The sequence below is a fragment of the Phasianus colchicus genome, chromosome 1 (assembly GCF_987193195.1).
Source record: "Phasianus colchicus chromosome 1, bPhaCol1.hap1.1, whole genome shotgun sequence".
In the NCBI taxonomy this organism is placed as follows: domain Eukaryota; kingdom Metazoa; phylum Chordata; class Aves; order Galliformes; family Phasianidae; genus Phasianus; species Phasianus colchicus.
In genome coordinates, this window is record NC_143436.1 from 28,078,901 (window position 1) to 28,098,052 (window position 19,152).

General features: G+C 34.9%; 1 protein-coding gene across 10 annotated transcripts in view; it reads left to right on the forward strand.

Annotated features, from left to right (window-relative positions):
* Window positions 1–19,152, forward strand: part of IMMP2L (inner mitochondrial membrane peptidase subunit 2) — a 462,993-nt gene that overhangs the window by 80,129 nt on the left and 363,712 nt on the right. Inside the window, exon 5 of one of the 10 annotated variants that reach the window (XM_090137661.1) lies at window positions 18,590–18,692. The exons of the other annotated variants lie outside the window; for them this stretch is intronic. Coding sequence (XP_089993787.1) covers window positions 18,590–18,692 — 103 coding nt within the window. The remainder of the gene's footprint in view (window positions 1–18,589; window positions 18,693–19,152) is intronic. 10 annotated transcript variants of the gene reach the window in all.

Here is a 19,152-nt window from a genome sequence, read left to right on the forward strand (position 1 = left end):
GTCTTAGGTAGTTGGTACTCGATTTCTTGCTCAAGAATTGTTGATCCTGGTTACAAAAAGTGCACTAGATTATCTTTCAGAAAATGTTACTCAGTCTTTCTTCCCTATCCATTTAACTTGGATTCTTCTATATATTCTTCCAGAGATTACATTCTGCAGTTTAGACATGGCTTATGTAAATCAGTAGCTAAAAACTTCCATTGCACTGTGATTTATATTTCCATTAAAGTTCTTGAAAGCCTTTTTTCTTTTAAAAACAGCACATTACTGTATTTCTCAACTAGAAATCATTTCCTCTTTGAGTTTCTATGATTGGCAGAGTATTAAAAAAAATTAAGATAAAGTGAGCTATAAAAATATTCATTTTTCTCCTATTATTAAAATAGAAATGAAAGGTGCACAAACAAAATTCACACAGAGTCTTTAAAGCTTTGTGTTAACTATTCAGTTTGGGAAAGTTGGAAACTCTTATTTGTGATATTTTCAACTTTCCTCTCTCTTTCATGGATTTATTCCAGCTGATTTATTTACTTTGCTGCTTCATCTTCAATTTATAAGAGCAATTTAATCTTTGTAAATGTATGTGTCTCCCTCTGAAATGTCAACGTTTCTGCTCTTAGTATAGATTTTACTTTTGACTTAGTGAATTTAATTTCCTTTTTAGTATCCTGTTGCCTTCAGGTTTTGAATGTTCTCATGACAGACATAAAAACTGTTGATTTTTTTTCAGTCTTTGATGAAAAAAAATGAAACCACACAACATTCACTAACAACAGAACCCATGCAACTTCCTTTCATTTTCTTTTGTATCTTAACCAATCACTCTGTCTCCAGTCTCCTGGCTATACGGGCTGGTAACCATCAGTGTAATTTTTGAGTGGGCACAATATATTCTTTGGGAAAGAGAAGAAGTCTTACATGGTTTTTACAATCTGCAGTGGGAGCTGCTCAGTTTTATTACGAACATTTCTGCTCTGTGTGTCAACATAGTAGGGAAGCAAAAAGAAAAGTTGGAAATTTAAAGACATCTGGAAAAAGAAGAGCTGAAAATGTTATCTGGTGAAAAAAAGACAAGATAGATTGTATGCGTTGGATACTCAAGAAGGGGCAGTGGCAAAAGTGAGACTTTTATAAGTTGCCTTAATGGTCACTCCTAATTTAGTGGAGTCGTTTCTTAAGGTTCTTTGTCAGGATCCTAAATTTTATATACAACTACTGTAATTAGTTTATTCATCACAATAGCTCAGGGGTAAGCTAAAAAAAAAAAAAAACAACATAATTCATCTTCATAGAAAATTCTTGGAAGTTCTTGTTTATGCTAATTGATTTAAATTTTGTAGTGTTAGTATGCAAATTGGCCTCTGGTACCAAGGAGTTTAGCTCTCTTGCAGATAAAGTTGAAAAACATGCCTTGAAAAAATTGGCTAAAACAGGCTAACAGGCTGCTTTTCTTTTTTGTGCTGTTCAGACGAAGTCAGTTTGCTATTCTAATGTTACAATTAAATGTCGTTAGGTGCTATATGAATTAGCAAGTTTTTAATTCCACTTACGATTATCTCAGTTATAATAACTATGAAATGATAATTCATGCTGTTTTTTTTTTTTTTTTTTTTTTTTTCCTGAATGAATTAAACTATTCACTAGAAGTCCTATAAGCAGATGACTACTTCACAGAAAGTGTCCCAGGTAGCCTCTGATAAACAGGGTTAAAATTATTCAGTGTATTATTCATAAATAATTTTAAAAATTTTAGTCATTTTCACTATTCTATCAAGCTAGTAGACACTAAACCTTGGAATTTAGTAATTTTCTAGCGTCTTCTTACTCATATTATTTTAGTAAAATGCTATTCTTTGGATGTTTTCCATTTCTGTTTTTGTTTTGTTTTGTTTTTGTTTTGTTTGTTTGTTTGTTTGTTTGCTAGGCAGGCATTCCTTACATATTCATTATGTTATTTCTTATTTCAATGGAGAAAAGTTGAAAATAGATCTAATTAAGTTTGTATCATACTATCATTCTATACAAAGTTCAGTTAGTTAAGACTCCTGTGTAAAAAGCTTCTTGTGACACTGCTTAACCATTCACCTTACCCAGGTTTACAGTAGCAGTTGAACATGAAGCTCTTCACTGAGATCGTTTTGCTTCCAGTCCTTTTTTAAACTTGTCACAGTTCAGCAGCAGAAAAACATAAAAACTTACAGAATGCAGTATATGAAAATAAAGTTGGGCTAGTTTAGCTAGGGGAAGAGAAAGCTCCAGGGAGGCTTCATTGCAGCTCCAGAAGGGAGCTTTCAAGCTGGAGAAGGACCAACTTTTTATACAGTCTGATAGTGATAGGACAAGGAGGAATGGCTTTAAATTAAAAGAAGGAGATTTAGGTCAGATTTTAGAAAGAATTTTTTCGCTCAGAGAGTGGTGAAGCACTGGCACCACCTGCCCAGAAAAGCTGTGGATGCTCCATCCCTGCAGGCATTCATGGCCAGGTTGGATGGGGCCCTGGGCAGCCTGAGCTGGTGGTGGGTGGCAGCCCTGCCTATGTTGGGGGTTGGAACTTGGTGATCTTTAAGATTCCTCCAACTTAAGCTGTTCTGTGATTCTGTGATAAGATAGCTGTCTTTTACAGTAGCTAAGAAGACAAGTTTTTTTTGCAATAGTTAAGATGACCATCTTGAGAATTTTCTAGTAGAATAAATTGATGTGGGTTTTCTGTGTGATTATTTTAATATTTGTGGTTATTTTAATTTTTCTTCCTGCTGCTGTGTTATTAATTGCTTCTTTCTTAAAAGTTATGTGGGGCATCTGCAAAATAAATGCAAGTAGCTGGTAGGAGCCCTAGGTAAACCTCAGAGGGCACAGACACTGTGTTACGTTCTACCTCAGGTGAGGTTTAGTAGGAGGCTCTGCCAAGATAGTCAACTGCTGCAAATTTGGGAGATTAATTTATACACATGGCTGAGTGAGAGCTCCAGGAATGAAGAATTTATTAAGGGTATCTGAGATTCATTAGAAAGAGAACAAGTAATTTTTCATGAAAGGAGTGAAAGAGGAGCTATGCTGGCCTGCAAATGTAGAAACAAGAAACATTTTTCTTCAGCAGGAAAGCTGAATATTGGAACAGGTTGCCCCAAGAGGTTGTGCAGTCCTTAGAAAATCCGTGAAAAACCTGACCTTTCTGGCTGAGACTGCTGTGATAAGATACCTCCTGAGGTCCCTTTCAACCAGTATCACTCTGTGGTTCTAAAATATCTTGAATTTTACTTCTTGGAAGATCACAAGGCAACAGTGCAAATATGAATGTGTATGAAACTGATGTTAAACTAATATTTCTATTGTAATGTCTGTAGTATGAGAATGTTTCTGTACAGAGTTTAAATTCAAGTATACTTAGTCCTAATAATTCATTTACCATCTTCCTCTGAGTAATACATACTGGTTTCTTGTACTCAATGAAGTACCAGATCATAGCAAATGATTTCCAGTCACTAAGCCTAGACAGGCATGGGCTACCTTGTACTGGGATAAGGAAGCCAGGAACATGGTGAGAAGTGATCTGAGGACTCTGATGATCAGGAGACAGATGGGTAGTGCTTGTTGAAACCAACCATACAAGCAAAAAGCCTTGGAAGGAGTTTAACAGCAAATAAGTCATCAACTCAACTTTTAATTGTGCCCTTTTTTTGACAACTAAGGGACAAAACATTTTTGCCTGCAATACTCACCAGAGGGCCAGGAGGTAACTTGGATGCAGAAAAAAAGCCTGTGTTGTTCAAAGGGGTAACAGTCATCAGTGTACAGCTCTCAGAACTGCTGCTTTATCTAATTACTTTGTATGGATATTAATATTCTTCTGCTCTATTTTGGGACTAATCTCTCATTGGAAGTGCTGCCTCAGGAAGGAAAAGGGAGGTTATTGGCCTTCATCAGAAAATTATGTGAATCAGAAAATATAACAAAAACAAAGAGTAATGTTGTTTTCTACAGACACAATAAATGGCATATGCAAAAAGAGTGCTTCTCACCAGCCCAAGACCACCTGTTAGAAATCATTTCTCTACTCTTTGCCTCCTCATCTGTTTTTTAAGATGTTTTCAGTCTTACACATTTAAATAATTTAACCCTGCTTTAAAAAAAAGAATGAAACTTTTCCCATATGACTAAAAATACTCTGTAATGCCCTGTAGTGATGTAGTGATATTTCATCTTGCTTTCACATACCACTGTGTTTTAATTACGAGTTTAGAACAGTTAGATTTGAAATTAGATAGAACCGAATATTCATTTGGTGATGCACTAGAAGTCTTTTCCAAATCAATGTAATCTCTGGAGTTCCTGCCTGATCTCTGAATCTGATTGACTTTCGTGTGCAATAGCAAATCTGAAGGAAAAAGAATCTATTTCCCTTTGGACAATTGTTGGGACCTTTCTGAATAAACTGAACATTGCTCAATTCTTTTCCCATCAACTGGGTAGGAGGCGGGGGGAGAGATGGGATTTGATGTGAATTTTGAATTTTAGTTAAAGAGAAATAAGTAGATAAATGTCCTCATTTTCAGTTTTAGTTCCCCAGTGAAATCCTGTGCGTTAGCTTACAACTTAATAATACAAATATAATGACATCCTTTACAGAACTCCCACTGTGGGATATTTATGTTATAGCATTCCTCACTACTGAGGACACTGTGAGATTTCTTCGTATTATCTAGGTGAATAAAAAAAATAAATTCAGATTTCAATAGCAGATTTTCTGAACTCAAATCTAATCACACTACCCTTGGAGAATACAGAGTTGCTCTATACTGGCAGTGATATTGGCACTCAGATGACTCTAGTCAGTCTTGCATGCTGCATTCACATTAATCTCACTTGTAAAGGCTTGGATACATGTAGAACAGTGTTACAGATGTAGTTGGTGAAAGTAATATGTGCAGATATAAAAGACGTTTTTTGACATGACAGAAGGGAAGCTGTCATGTCAACATTTTATTTTGAAATGAAACTAGTGCTACTAATGGACCTGAACATTATTGCACTGAGATATGGTAGTCTAATCACATCTTGCTTTAAATTAATAAATCAAATAGAATATACTGAGGAACTGTGTAACAGCTTTTCTTTTTCAAAGACATAAACTTCCAAAGTGTGAAATGGTGTATAATGGGTGTATGAAACATTTCTGACAAATAAGAGGTAGAGTTGTTCTTCACTCAGACTATATAGCAAAAAAAAATTAAATATTGAATGAATCAGCTAAGATATTGTTGATGTAACACTGTTAAAGTTAATTCCCTTATATTCTGTTGATTGAATTCAAGCACTTTAATATTTGAATTTCATAAACCCGTAAGAATTAACAGATTTTGTAAAAGATACTTTTTTTGTCTGCAGTTGAAAAAGTGATATTTTTATGATAATAGATGTTGGTTATGTTTTCTGAATCTGTGGCACAGTCTGTGTTTGTAAATTAGTTTGTCATACCTGTTGATTGCAGTCTAGAATTATATGAAGTGCTTCTTATGCTATTTATTTAGTGGTGTGGCTTTGAAAACGTTTCTTTATAAATATTAATAACATTAAGTTCCTGTGCTGGATCTACAATTAGATAAAGAAAAACTAAAACTGGCATTTATGCTGTTGTGAAAAACTCATAAAGCCCTCTGAATACTCTTGTAATATGCATGTTTAACCATAAAAATCACTTCAGGTTGTATCCCTAATGCTGTATACTGGAAAAAGACTGAGGGGCTGCTTGCACGCAATTTTGAGGTAGGCCAAATGAGCCTGTGCCATGTCTTGCAAGTGGCTCAGGTAGGCTGTGAACATTATTCTGAGTTCAGAGATTCAGGTATTTTCTAGCCATGCACAGTGTTATAGGACTCCATACTCATCTGAAATCTTAGTTTTCTCTTTCCTGATTCTCTTATGTATATTTAATTTAACTTTATGACCATGAAATGAATTTCATGTATGGTTTTTAAAAGGATTTCTGTCTGGAGAAAATACCTGTTTTAGAGAAGCCAAGGTACTTTATTTTCTCTTTTATGTATCTAACTAGTGCTCTACAGTGCATAGTACTGAATCATACCTACTTTGTAATAACTGTTTCTTGATATAGAAAATGTTAAGTATAGTTAAAGACTCATGGGTACTCGTGGTCTTTTGCATTATTTTCAATGTGTACACTCTCACACACAATCTTTATTTTGCAACAGTATTAAATTTGCTCATTAGAAACCAATGTCCTGTAAATCCCAGGTGACAAATTTAATATTATCTGTAGCATAGGTTATATTAAAACATCTGTTTATTTTAGTGCTGTGAACCACAGAATATGCTTTGGATGTCCAGACTTAAAATGATCCTGTGCAGGCAGGGCTGAACTCTAAATGAAATGCAACCAAACTAATTGTGGAACTCATCTGTAAGTTTTTATATATCTCTGTGTACATAAATTATTTATCATTAACATTTATGACCAGTTGTGCAAAAGAAACTGTTAAATCCTGAGTGATCTTTTATTTATTGTGATCAACAATTGAAAAATAGAACTGCATCAGTTTTTATTTTCAGATGGCAACTGCTACTTTTCTGTCAAATCAATACTAAATAAAGCCATGAATTCTGACAACTAACATCCTCCCTCATTAGATGAAAATTACTTGTACAAATTATTGTGTATATAGAAAAAAAATGCACAGTAAATAACTTTTTTTTTTTTCTTTTTTCTTTTTTTTGACTTTAGTCAGTGAAAGTATTCCATCTTTCTGAGATCAAGGATGAAATCAGTGTGACAGGGCATCGGTGTGAAGAAGCACCACACTTTTACAGATTGAATGGAATTTTAGGAAAATCACACCTGGCTTTGAAATTCACTGAAGGGAAAAAAATGAGATGCTGGGCAAGTATGGCACTGGGGGACAAGTACAGCCATTCCCTGTCATACACTTTTGAAGGCAGATCTTTTTCTAACTGTAGTCTGAAATGGATTACCAAGCTAGATGAGATCTTTCATCAGGTTTGGTGAGACAGTTCTTGGTTTTAAATATTTAACAGAGAAATTATGTAAAATCGTTGTTTGGAGAGTCATACCATCTTGATTTTGCTCAATTGCAAGGGTTTTCTTTTCCTTTTGTTTCTTTTGGACATGCTGCACAGCAGTGTTTGAAAGAAATCAGTGTTGTTGCTGCAATTCTGTATTTTGTTTATCTCATTTCTTAAAGCACATCAAGACATCTGGTTCAATGGGACGCTCTTATTCTGATGGGTGATTCCTGTTAGAGGAAATGCAAATGAAAAGGGCTCAGTAAATGGCTCTTGTTCACTTCCTGATTTGTGATGTTAGTGTATTGCTGAAATTCTACTTCTGACATTCCTGGAGGTAGTACTCAAACAGCTTTATAAAGTGCAGGTGTAACACCACAAAGTATCATTTGAGAAGTTGACCTGTAGACTCATAATGCTATATGGGAGTGACAGGTGAAGTGCAGGTTTTCTTCCTCTAGAATTGTGTGGCATAGTAAACCAGAAGACATACAAAGAGAGATCTGTGAGTTTGGTGTCCTATGAAACTTGTAAAGAAATGTTAAAATTAAATGTATTCTGGTGCCTTCATTTCTCTTCTCTTCGCTGTGCTAGAAAATACAGAAGTGTTTTTTTTTTTTTCTTTCCTTTTTTTCTTTCTCCCCTCAATTTGAAGCCTGTTTTCTATCATGCCCATTTGAAAGCATTGATGTGTTTCCAGCAGAAACCTCTAGTGGGAATCTACTTAGAGGTCAATTAGTGAAAAAGGGTGTTATCACCCAATAATTTAGCTTTTCTGCCAGGAAAAATGGAGTAAAATGCTGTTCAGGGAAAATCTGAATGAAGGTGTGGGTTTCCTTGGAACCGACACAGCTACAACTCAGAAGCAAACTCTTGGACTGACTGCACACTGTATTCCTTCTTTGCTCCGTCTATCCATCTTTGAACTTTCAGATTCAAAAATTAAATATAATATAAAATATTATCCTTGCTGTAAGAATTGCTTAGCATTATGGATTTAAAAATGAGTAAGAGATTTGGCTAGAGATATGCTGTAGATATTTTAAGTTAATTTCATTAGTATAGTGGAGTAACATAAAAAGACTTGAGGATTTGGAAATTCAAACTGAAGGCTTTGTTTCAAGTTAAATGCTTATATGACATCTATGACACCACTATCCGTAAGCCTCTTTGAAAGAAGTACAATCTACATGCTTTTTTAAAAGGTCACGTAGAAAGAGATGGTAAGAAAATAAAGGTGAGCATTTGTTGAATGTGGCTTCATAAGACATTAGTGACTAACAGGAGAATTGAGAAAATGCTTTAAACTATAAATATTGCTTTATTTTTCTTTATTGTTTTTCATTTTATCTATGGCATATCTGTACTGCAGGCATATTTATCCTAACACTGATAGTACCTACTGAGATCTCATCCTGACTGTAGCTCTTCAGGTTGGTGACGATTTAAAGGTTTTGGATTTGCAGTTTGTACTCTTTAGGAAGGAGATAACAGTGACTGCAGTCTTTAGATTCTCCACCCTATCCCTCCTCTCCATTATTAGGATGTTCTCAGTATCTTTTGTCTCCTCTCTTGGGTGACTCCGATCCTGCTCTTTACTTTTCACCATTATGTTTTTGTAGTTTGAGTCTGTAGCACTTCTAGTGCAGAGAATACTCTTTCTTGGTTAGGCTATTATTTCCGTTCGTGTTTGTAAAGCTGTTGGTGGAGATGCTGTTATCTGTAAGACCTATTAATCCTGTCTTCAGTTGTGTTCTTGTTATTGGTGTTTGTTATTTCCTTCTTCTCTGCATTCCAATAAACTCTCCATTCACATTACTATTAACATTCAGTTACAAATCTTTTAGTTTATATTGCAACTTTTTTGTACCTTAGTGCCTGTAAAACAGGCAGGATGCTAAAACTTAGCCAATGCCCTTGCAGCTAGTGGTAAGTGTCTCAGTTGTTAATGTCTGTACAGTGCTGCCAAAGGTCAATACACATGGTATTTTATTTAAGGCCAGCATTTTGGATCACTGGTAGATGTAAAATCCATAAAATGATGTGGAGAAAAATAATAGAAAAATATTTCCGTCCCTCCAGAGAAACGTGTAATGTAGAGGCACATCCATTGAAGAATGTTACTAAAACTGTCTAATTTTTTTTAAGTGTAATCAACATTTTAATCTATTACAGTACTTATTATAGTACTTTGAGTCTCCATTGGAAGGAAAAGTTATAATGAAACTCTGAATCTTTTTTTTTTTTCTTTTTTTTTCTTAACCTGCTTCTAGTGATATATGAAACTTATCCTCCGGAGTCAGTAAAACTGTTGGAAAAACAAATTATTTTGTTTATGACCCTGGAGGTTGCAGGCATATCCATCCAGAGATTCCCCGAGGCGTGGATAAATCTCAGAACTGGTTGCCCCTCTCTTGGCACTGAATGGGACCTGGCAGGAAGAGCTGTGCTTTGAAGCATTGTTTCTGCATCTGGCTGTGTTGGCTGTGTGTAGAAACAACAGGCTTGTCCAGAGAGCAAGACAACAGTTCTGTGCAAGGAGATATGGTACCAGACTTCTCCAATTTGAGTGTATTAACTCAGGCATATACTTAATCTGTGCAGAATGTTTTCTCCTTGACAGATATTACTGATGTGAAAGGTGAGGGGATGCCTTTTCATTTTTTTTACACAAAACTGAAGTGGTTTAAAGTAGGAAAAGCAATTTTTGTAAATTAATTTTGTGTATCAGAGTCCATTGATTGTCATGGTTACACAAGATACCATAACCTATTCCTTATGGAAAGTATCAAATTTCTGTTCTGTAACATATCTATTTCAGTACTGGCTTTATCACATATATGTCTCTTTGTTTTTCTTTATCTCAAATAGAAGATGCAGGAAGTTGAAAAAAAGCTAAATTTATGTTTTCTGTTGGATTGAATATACTGCCTGATGAACTGTCTATTAGAAGTGCAGTCTTCCTTTACTTGGCTTCAGCAGGTGCATGAGATCTTATGATATACTTTTTCTGCATTTTCAGTCTACTAGTTGAACTGTGTCCAAAAAGAAAAGCCTCTATGTTTGTTTTTTTTTTTTTTTTTTTTTTTTTTTTTTAATCTCTGTCTTTGGCTTAGCTGCTGATCTGCAGTTGCCCAATATTAGGTCTTGGATTCTGTTAAGTATCTGCAAGTGCTTAACACACTAAAAATGATCACTTTCAAGATGGCTGTGCAGGTGCCAGGGACATGAGCAATTTTATTGTTATTGAACTTGAGCAAGATACTGCTTTAATCTGTGGTTCTGTTGGAAGGAAGTTTGAATTTGAGGATTACAGAATGAACTGTTACTACTTCCTGACTTCAAAGAATGAACAAGAAAATGTATTAATTACTCAGTATTCCAATATGATACAGGAATGAGATGCACTCATAGGAGATCTCTATCAATTCTTTGAAGCAGGAATTGTGTTTTCTTTCATATTTGAGTCCTGTTATGCATAAGAGTAGTGCTGCATAAAGCTCAATCTGCAATAAGAACTTGGCAATATTGTTAATACACAGCACACAATTATTTAGTTTTCAGGAAATAAACATTTTTTATATTTGTGACAGATTAGTAAGATTGTCTGTTTTGTCATCATTGTCAAGTTCTAATAATGGATAAGGTGACACATCTACCTGGCAGTTTTATAAGATTTTATTTAACTAATCCACCATGATGTCATTCAACTTGAAAACTGCCTTATATATATATATATATATATATATATATATATATATATATATATAAAATATGTCATATCTTATGTTCTCACAAATTTATACTCTAGTGTTTTTATATTTTAGTGCTAATCCAACTCAAAAATGTGTTACTAGATTTTTGTGTATGTTGGATTAATTTACTGGAATTTCTTACAGTTCAAGTTTTACATTAAAAAATTATTTAGAATTGGGAATTTTTATTGGATCCAAAAGGTAAACAGAGATGCTATCTTGTATAGTAGCTTGTAAGTTAATCATTTACTCAGTTTGGGAGTCATAGGCACATCTAAACTTGAGCATGTTTGATCAAGCCAACATCCTGGGAGTGTTTATTTCAGAAGTTGTCAGTGTCCCTTGCAACCATAGTCAAGGGTAAAAGAAGACTTTTGACTCTGCTTTACCTCATAGGCAGAGTTTCTATTCCCTGTTGAGTCTTAACTCTAATGATTGGTCACTTTCCTATGTCTGTATTGTCCAAAGAAACATTTTTATTTATTTGTTTTTTTTTTTTCACAGCTAAACATTTTTTGTGTTTATTGTAATACCAAGAAGAGCATCTTACTAAAACTCGGAGTCTGATTCTTATCTGAACATTGCTACTGGCATGGTATATGATTTGGAATGAATTGTATTTGTAAGTAATTCAAGTGATGAAATTCCACAAATAACTAGTATCAAGATAAAGGAAACTAAATATAACTACCTAGATGTTTCTGAAGTTTTTTCTTCATATAATAATATAATCATTTTCTTTGCAATTAAGGATATGTATCAGTGAAGACAAGCCTATAATGAGGATAAAGAATGGCTGTGAAGGTTTCGTGATCTCAATATGGAAGAATTAATTCAATTAACCCAAATATAGGAAGATCTGGCATTTTTTTTAAAGGCTTGGAAGTCTAAACAGACTTTTCTGTTCTTATGGCTGGAAGAGGTCTGCATTTTGTTTGAAATATTGCAGATGCTACTAGAATTTGTATGGAAGGCTTGCATATACATTCAGTAGATAGTTTGCCATTCATCAAATATATAAATATATATGTGTATATATATATATATATATATATATATGTATATATTGATGTATACTTAAGGAAAACCTGTTTCTTTCAACTTCCAGCCACAAGGAAGCTATGGAAAGAGGCATCACTCCGTCAGTTAAATTGCATTCATAGATTTGTCACAAAGTATGTTTGGAGAGTCTTTGGTGATATGTTTCACCAAGTCCAATGGACTTCTTATACGTTGAGCTGCATATACTGATGTGGTGTAAAGAACACTAATTATTTTTTGAATCAGAGAGAGAAGAATAAGTCAAGAAACTAGAGACATGAGGGGGCTGTGGTGCCTGACACAGTATCTGGTAAAAGGTTCTGGAATTAAAATGGCGAAAATGAAAGTAGGAACTCCTCATTGTATGGTAGAAGCCATAGGAAGTGATACAAAAGGATGCTGTGAGGTGACGGGATGATGGAAGGTGATGTGACCTGGGCAGTGCTTATGCTGGTTCATAAACTGCTGTTTTAAATTACTTTAAAATACACTGTTTTGACGATTCCTTATCTTTCTAGGCACAATGTTTTAAAGCTTGTTGTCATTACAGATATGACTGTTTTTTCTCGATTTCATATCTTAATATCCACTGGTGTCATTTAAGACCACTGGTTTTTGTGCCCTTTCAATAATGAAAATGAAGAACTGTTTATTACCCTCCTCTTTATCTTTGTCCTTATTTGAAAACTTTTAGGACTTAAGTCTTTACTTCAATCATTTTGTTATATTAAACAAATTCAATTCTTATTTTTCTTGCAGATTATTTTTATAGACCTTTGATTGTTGTTACTTCTCTTTTCTCGGCTTCTGAATTCTCTGCATTTAATCCACTTTTCTCTAGAATTGTGCTGTCCAAAATACGACACAGTAATTCAGCCAATGACTTCCTCATACTGAACAGAGTGGAAGAATTCCTCTATGCATTGTATGTAATCTTAAAGGAGACACTGGGAGACGAATAATTTATTGTCATACCCAGGCTTTACTATTGATAAGGAATGATTATTGCTTGTAATACACTACTATTCTGAATTTAAACAGGGAACACACCTTTTTTCTAACAAGCACGGTGTGATATCTTTTTTTGATTATCAGTGTTTCACATTGTTTACTCTTTTATTTATGAGGTATGCCAACTTGAAGCAACTGGAGCCCAGAATTTTGTTGTTTTTCTCCCACTATGTCCCAGAACATAAAATGTCCCTGTTCAGAAGTCGTATTTCTTTTTTAAAATAACATTACATTGTTATCTTACATTGTTTGTAAAGTTCTTTGGCCCAAATTCATTGCTTTTTCCATTACTGAGAGGAATAGTATTTCTACTCCAGTGTAAGATTCTAATCTCTGATGGTAGACTCCCTCTAATGTAAATGGAATATATACTCATGTAAAACAGAATTTATATGTTAACATTTACACAATACTGTACTAAAGAAGTGACTGTAGGTATGAAAATATGATCTAAAAGAAACAAACAAACATTTTTCTTAAAATATAAATGGTGTGTTTCTTAGCATTTTTGCAGAACAAGATAAATCATTCTATACTGTTTGATATTCTGAACCCTTTCAGAGCAAATTTTTCCAATGGCAGTCAGTATTTAAATATTTAGAAGTTTTTTTTACCTGATGTATTAGAGGCATTCATATCATTAAAAGTGGTTTGCATCTTAAATAGCTCTAGATATCTAAAAGTATTTTCTAGATTACTGTAATACTCAGCAGAGAGGAAACAACACCTTCAGGAGTTAATTCATCAGCCTTTAAGATTGCTAAGTAAAGCTGTGTGAATCGTTTTGAAGTTATATCTCCTTCTCCTCACTGTCTGAAGAGGGGATTTAGTTCTCTAGCTTAAACCACATGCTGATTTCAGAGATGCCTAAGGTCAGATGAGGTAAATCCTTGTGTGGTTTAGAAGTCGTTGTTTACAAAACACACATGAAACTAGATTAGCGATAGTTGAACTTCTCTGTTAAGATAAAGTTCATATTCACTTACCTTTTTGAAGGTGGATTATGAATTTATATGTCTACAGTTGTATGTATATTTTTGTTTGCTGATAGCACGAAAATGTAAACTTCTGAAGAATACACAATGTTATATGTCCCAGTTTAAGTGTCTTCTCATATATTTGGGGAATATTCTGATCATGAGAGATCTGTGTGTGAATTTGTTCAGAAAGTTCACTCAATTAATTAGTATTATAATCTTGAGTTTCAAATTCAGCTTGGTTAGTGAAATTCATTGCACTGAACAAGAAATGATGATGGATCCTAAGGAAACTGTTTTTAAGGATGCATCTAACAATTAAAAAAATATACAGATACTCAGGCAAATTTTGTAGCCAGTGCTTGCACATCAATGAGAAGTTCTTACACATAATGGAAATGTAAAGAAGTAGGAACTTAGACTCAAGGAGACTTCTGAGGAGGTGATAATTGTTTACTGTTGGTCCTGACAGGATAACATCTTCTTTTCCTTTGCTTACTAATAAAGAGTGATAATGTAGACTGATTTTTTTATGCATTTATTGCATGAAAGATGTGAGGAAAAAGGATTTCAGATAGAACCATTAAAACAGTGCTTTTATAACTGCGTGATCTTCATTGTACTGTTCGTAAAATGAAATGGAAATCACAGATAATGAAGCAAGTCAAACTTAACATTTTGTAGAGGCTGGATTTAAAACATTATACTTTAATTCTATTTTTGATCAATATACTGAATCCATCTTGTAATTGTTTTAAGTGCTACCTTTTAGAGTTAGAGGGCTGCTCCTGAAGTAATGCCTTCTATTTTATTATGTTGGCCACAAAGTCAGAGGTAGATGTTGGTGGTATGGCAGTAGAGGCTGAATCTTCCTGCCAATATTCCATTACATGTTGTTGCCATGTGATGTCTCGATCAGCTAACTCACAGTAATAGGAAGATTATGACCAAGGAACTGTGCGGGGACCTTGAATATCAGCTTCAGTGTGATGCTGGCAACATAAGAATACCACAAATTTTGTGTGAGGTGGGTCCTATGAATGCTCACACAGGAACAGAAAGGACATCACATGCAATTTTGTTGGGAGATATTGAACCAGTACAAGACTGCAGATGACAGTATTCTGGTTTGCATCATTACCAGTGGTGAGTTTTGGTGCCACTATGAGCAGGAGTCAAAACAGCAGTCTGTGGAGTGGTGACATGTGAATTCCCTATTGAAGATGAAGTTCAAGACACAGCCCTCAGGGGGTGAAGTGATGTGCACTGTCTTTTGGGATAGGAAAGGGGTGATTATTCTGGATTTCTTCAAATCCAGATAAACCATCAACTCTGATGTCTACATTGCAATACTAACTAAGCTGAACACTCAGACTTCCAGAGTCAGGCCACATTTTTCTTGCAACATGATAATGCCAGGCCCTGCACTAGTTTGAAGATCATGGGGCACATTGCCAGTCTTGGCTGGAATGTTCTGCTACAACCATTGTGTAATCCAGATTTCATGCCTTCTGACTTCCATCTGTTTGGGTTAATGAGAAGTGGACTGCATGTGTAACATTTTCTTAGCAACAGCACCATCATGGCAGCTATAAAAAAGTGGGTTACCTTAGCTGGAACAGATTTTTATGGACTTAGCATGCAGTTTCTTGTTCATTGCTGGAAAAAAATTGCATAACTAATGGCAGTGACTGTGGAAAAGTAGTGTTTTGTGGCTGAGAGTTAGCTCTATGAAATAGTGTTCTGCTCTTTGTACTTGTAGTTTCCATGGAAATAAATAGGAGGCATTACTTTTGGATCAACCTACAGAATTTTGACTGGCTTTTTGCTGCTTCATAAGCAAAACATAAAGAAAATGATGCTCATCAAGTAACTAGAAAATATTTTGGTTTCTGTTCATTAAAAGAGGAGGTATAAGTGTAATATGCCTTAGTGCCATGGGAAATTAGGAATACTTTTATGTGCTGCCTCTATTTGGTACTGATGGCTGATTTCTTTCTGTTTGTAAGTATATACCACTGAGACATTTCTAAACTTCATTCTCTTTTCAAGTTGAGGTAGAGCATACACTACTTGTGACACCACTGAATCTGTCAGGAAGAACTTTTTTCCCTCTCAATTTGGAAATCTAGTCTTGGATAAATGTATAAATAAAGTGAGTTGAAGGGTGTGTTAAAGTTTCATATAGAACTGTTATTTTGGAACTGGATGCAGTAATTTCTACTCTGTTTAGTGGCAAGCAGTTATGTACATCACTTGCCAAGCTATACATCTTGTTCTGTCTTTTCAGTAGTATATAGAATCTACCCACAGACAGACACATTAATCTTTGCCAAAATACAACTGTTACCTAATCCAAGAAGGAATATCTTTGTACTATATTTGTAGCAATTTGTTGATGCATGAAATGCTGCTTGCAGTTTTCTTTGGGCTTTTTGTTTGCTTGAAGTTTTAAAGGAGTAGAATGCGATGTCAAGAAGGCTTTGCCTCATCCCTGAGTTTTGGGTTGCTTTTGAGACATGTAAATGCTTCATCAGTGTTTCAATTTCTTCTTGAGACAGGAGGCTCAATCTGGGACTCTGACATGTAGAAGAACTATGAGATATAGCTTTCTGATTAATATTTTAGGTTAATAATCTGGCCAGCAGTGTAAGGCATAGAAGTGTGCATTGTCATTATATTCTATTTCAATAGGAAGTTCCAGATACAGTTTTTTTTAGAAAGGCCAAGGGAGCGTGTCAATTAAAAAAAGATTATTTTCCAAAATGTTCAACTCTATATTCAAATCGTTGCAAGACTTAGATTCAGACAGAGATTGAAGCATTATAATGAACATTTAAATTATCTTCTTTACATACCCTTTGCCAAGTGAAACTGAATATCCAATTTTTATGTACAGTGTGTGTGAAAAAGAGCCAGGGCCAGGAGTGAGATACAAAATTCTGGCATGGTCGGCAGGCAAGTATTTAAACTGTAATGCCATAAGCATTTAACTCCTAGGAATCTGAGCATCTGGTCTAAACAGGAACATTGCATCTGTGTCTTCTCAAGATCCTAAAATTTGCCTTACACCTTTCATTTTCTTTTTTAAAGGTTTATATTTGAACAGTGGGAGAATGTAGCTCAGCTTTCTCAGTTTACAAGTGGCTCCCACCCCGCTGGGTGGCTGTGGCCTCTGACTGATCAGGTTGGGCCTGCAGGCCTGCGGGCTACTAAGGGATAACATTATCTTTTCTTCTGCAAGCTTTAGGAACATAATCTGAAGCACTGAGGTGCCTGCAGTGTGTGTGAGCTACAGAAACATTTAAATGTTGGACCTAAAACCAATAAGGTGTCTTATCTCTCACATAGTTAAATTTCTCTCCATGTAAATACATAAGGAAGTATAAAGTTACTTATGTAGAAATCATTATTAGTTTAAGAAATAAATGGATTTTTTTTTTTTTTCCTGCGGTGTTTTTTGCCTGTGACTTCTTTCCACTGGAAACACTGGTGAATTTTGATGGTGGGTATATATTTTACAACTGCTTACTGTATAATCTTTAATATGTAGATTGTAGAACCCTAGCGGTAGCATTTCTCAAATTTGTGGACTTCTAATGGACATCTGCCTTTATAAATGTTGTATTTGAGTCAGTTCACATGTGTGAATTGTGAGAGCTGGTTATTTGTCAAATACTGAGGCTTGAAAAACTCGAACAGATTTGTGCTACATTCTCAGGTTATACAAATTAGCCTGTTATCACTGAAATTAATGGAGCTCTACTGATTTATACAGGCTATAGACTCGGTTTATTGCTTCCAGGTATTTTGAGAATGTTAACTGTGTACAAAAAGACTCAATTTTAGGTTCAGATTTTTTATGCATAAAGTAGTGCTCTTTGATCTATATTCCTTAATATGAATTTCCTTTTTAATTTGCTGATTGTTATTTTTTATATCACATTTAGAGTCAGGAAGTCCCAGGTAAAATATCTTAAATTCTGCAGACATATTGTTGACATGCTCACTAGCTGAAGGGGAGGCGGGGGGCGTAAATTGTATAGCTCCTGTACAAGAAAGAGATCTTTTTGACCACTCCATTCAGGAAAAGGAAGCTCTACATGAAGAGCTTGATAACTAGTACTTCCTTTTTTTTTTTTTTTTTTTTTAACAAACTGCTAACTACTTGAAAGGTGTAATTACAGTAAATATTATCCCAGGTTTTATTGCCTACCATGATACCTTAAGGTGTGGAATGCATTTGGTTCTGCCCCGTCCCAGCTCCTTGTGCATCCCCAACCCCTCACAGGCAGGGCATTGGAGCAGAAAAATCCTTGGCTCTGTGCAAGCACTGCTCAGCAACCATTAAAACAATGGTGTGCTCTCATCACTGTTTCCACCCAAAAATCCCAAACAAAGCATCATATAAGCCTCTAAAGAAAAAACTGACTCTTTACCAGCCGAAACCATGACAGTTTGTAATCTGACTGAAACGTATGTGGTAAAATGGGGTTAAATGTTATTGAGCAATGTATAAAACATGGATAAAAATTGTCAGAGAAATCAGCTTTCTTCTGGCAATTTTAAAATGCTTCTGGAAAAGCAGTATTCTTAGAAGAGCAAATTGTTTTGTTTTTTTTTTTACTTCGTAAATGTATTGCAGCTCAGACCTAAATGTTGCTGAATTTAATGATTTAGCATAAATCTAATAGTTAAAAGTTGGATTTTATATAAGCATTTTTATATCCCATGAAATCGGAAATTTCAGGATCCTTGTTACCACAGACAGAACTTGGTACCACAACCTCTGCCAAGAAACTATCTTAACATATGCAAAGCAGCTGCTACCTATTTACAGAGAAGAAAAGGGCCCCCTGAAGGCTGCGAGGTATGTTTCTGGATAGATCTGTGTGTGAAATTTGAACCAAGCAGACAGAGAACTGTTGGAGGATAATAGAGCCTCAACTGCAGCTCTCTGCAGCTGTGAGTCTCTGTTGCAGTACAATATGCGCTACTTCCACATGATACAATTTATAATAAATTCCTTTGTGACACCTTTGATTGGCTTAGATCCAGTCTTTATTCAGCTGCTAGCATCAGAAATTAGCTTCCACTTATTTGTGAATTTATACTATTAAAAGCAAACAAATTCCAACTCATCTCTCTTCAAAAGTAAAAACAAAAAGAAAGCTAAGTTGTTTTAATGGAAAGCCCTAAATGTTCTAATAAGATGCAAAGGCTATGAGTTGTGGTTTAATAAGTTGTAATACAACTTGCCTACCTTGGCTTCTGCCAGTATGTAGGATATTTACAGTTATGCACTTAATAACATTTGAAACTGGCCAGTT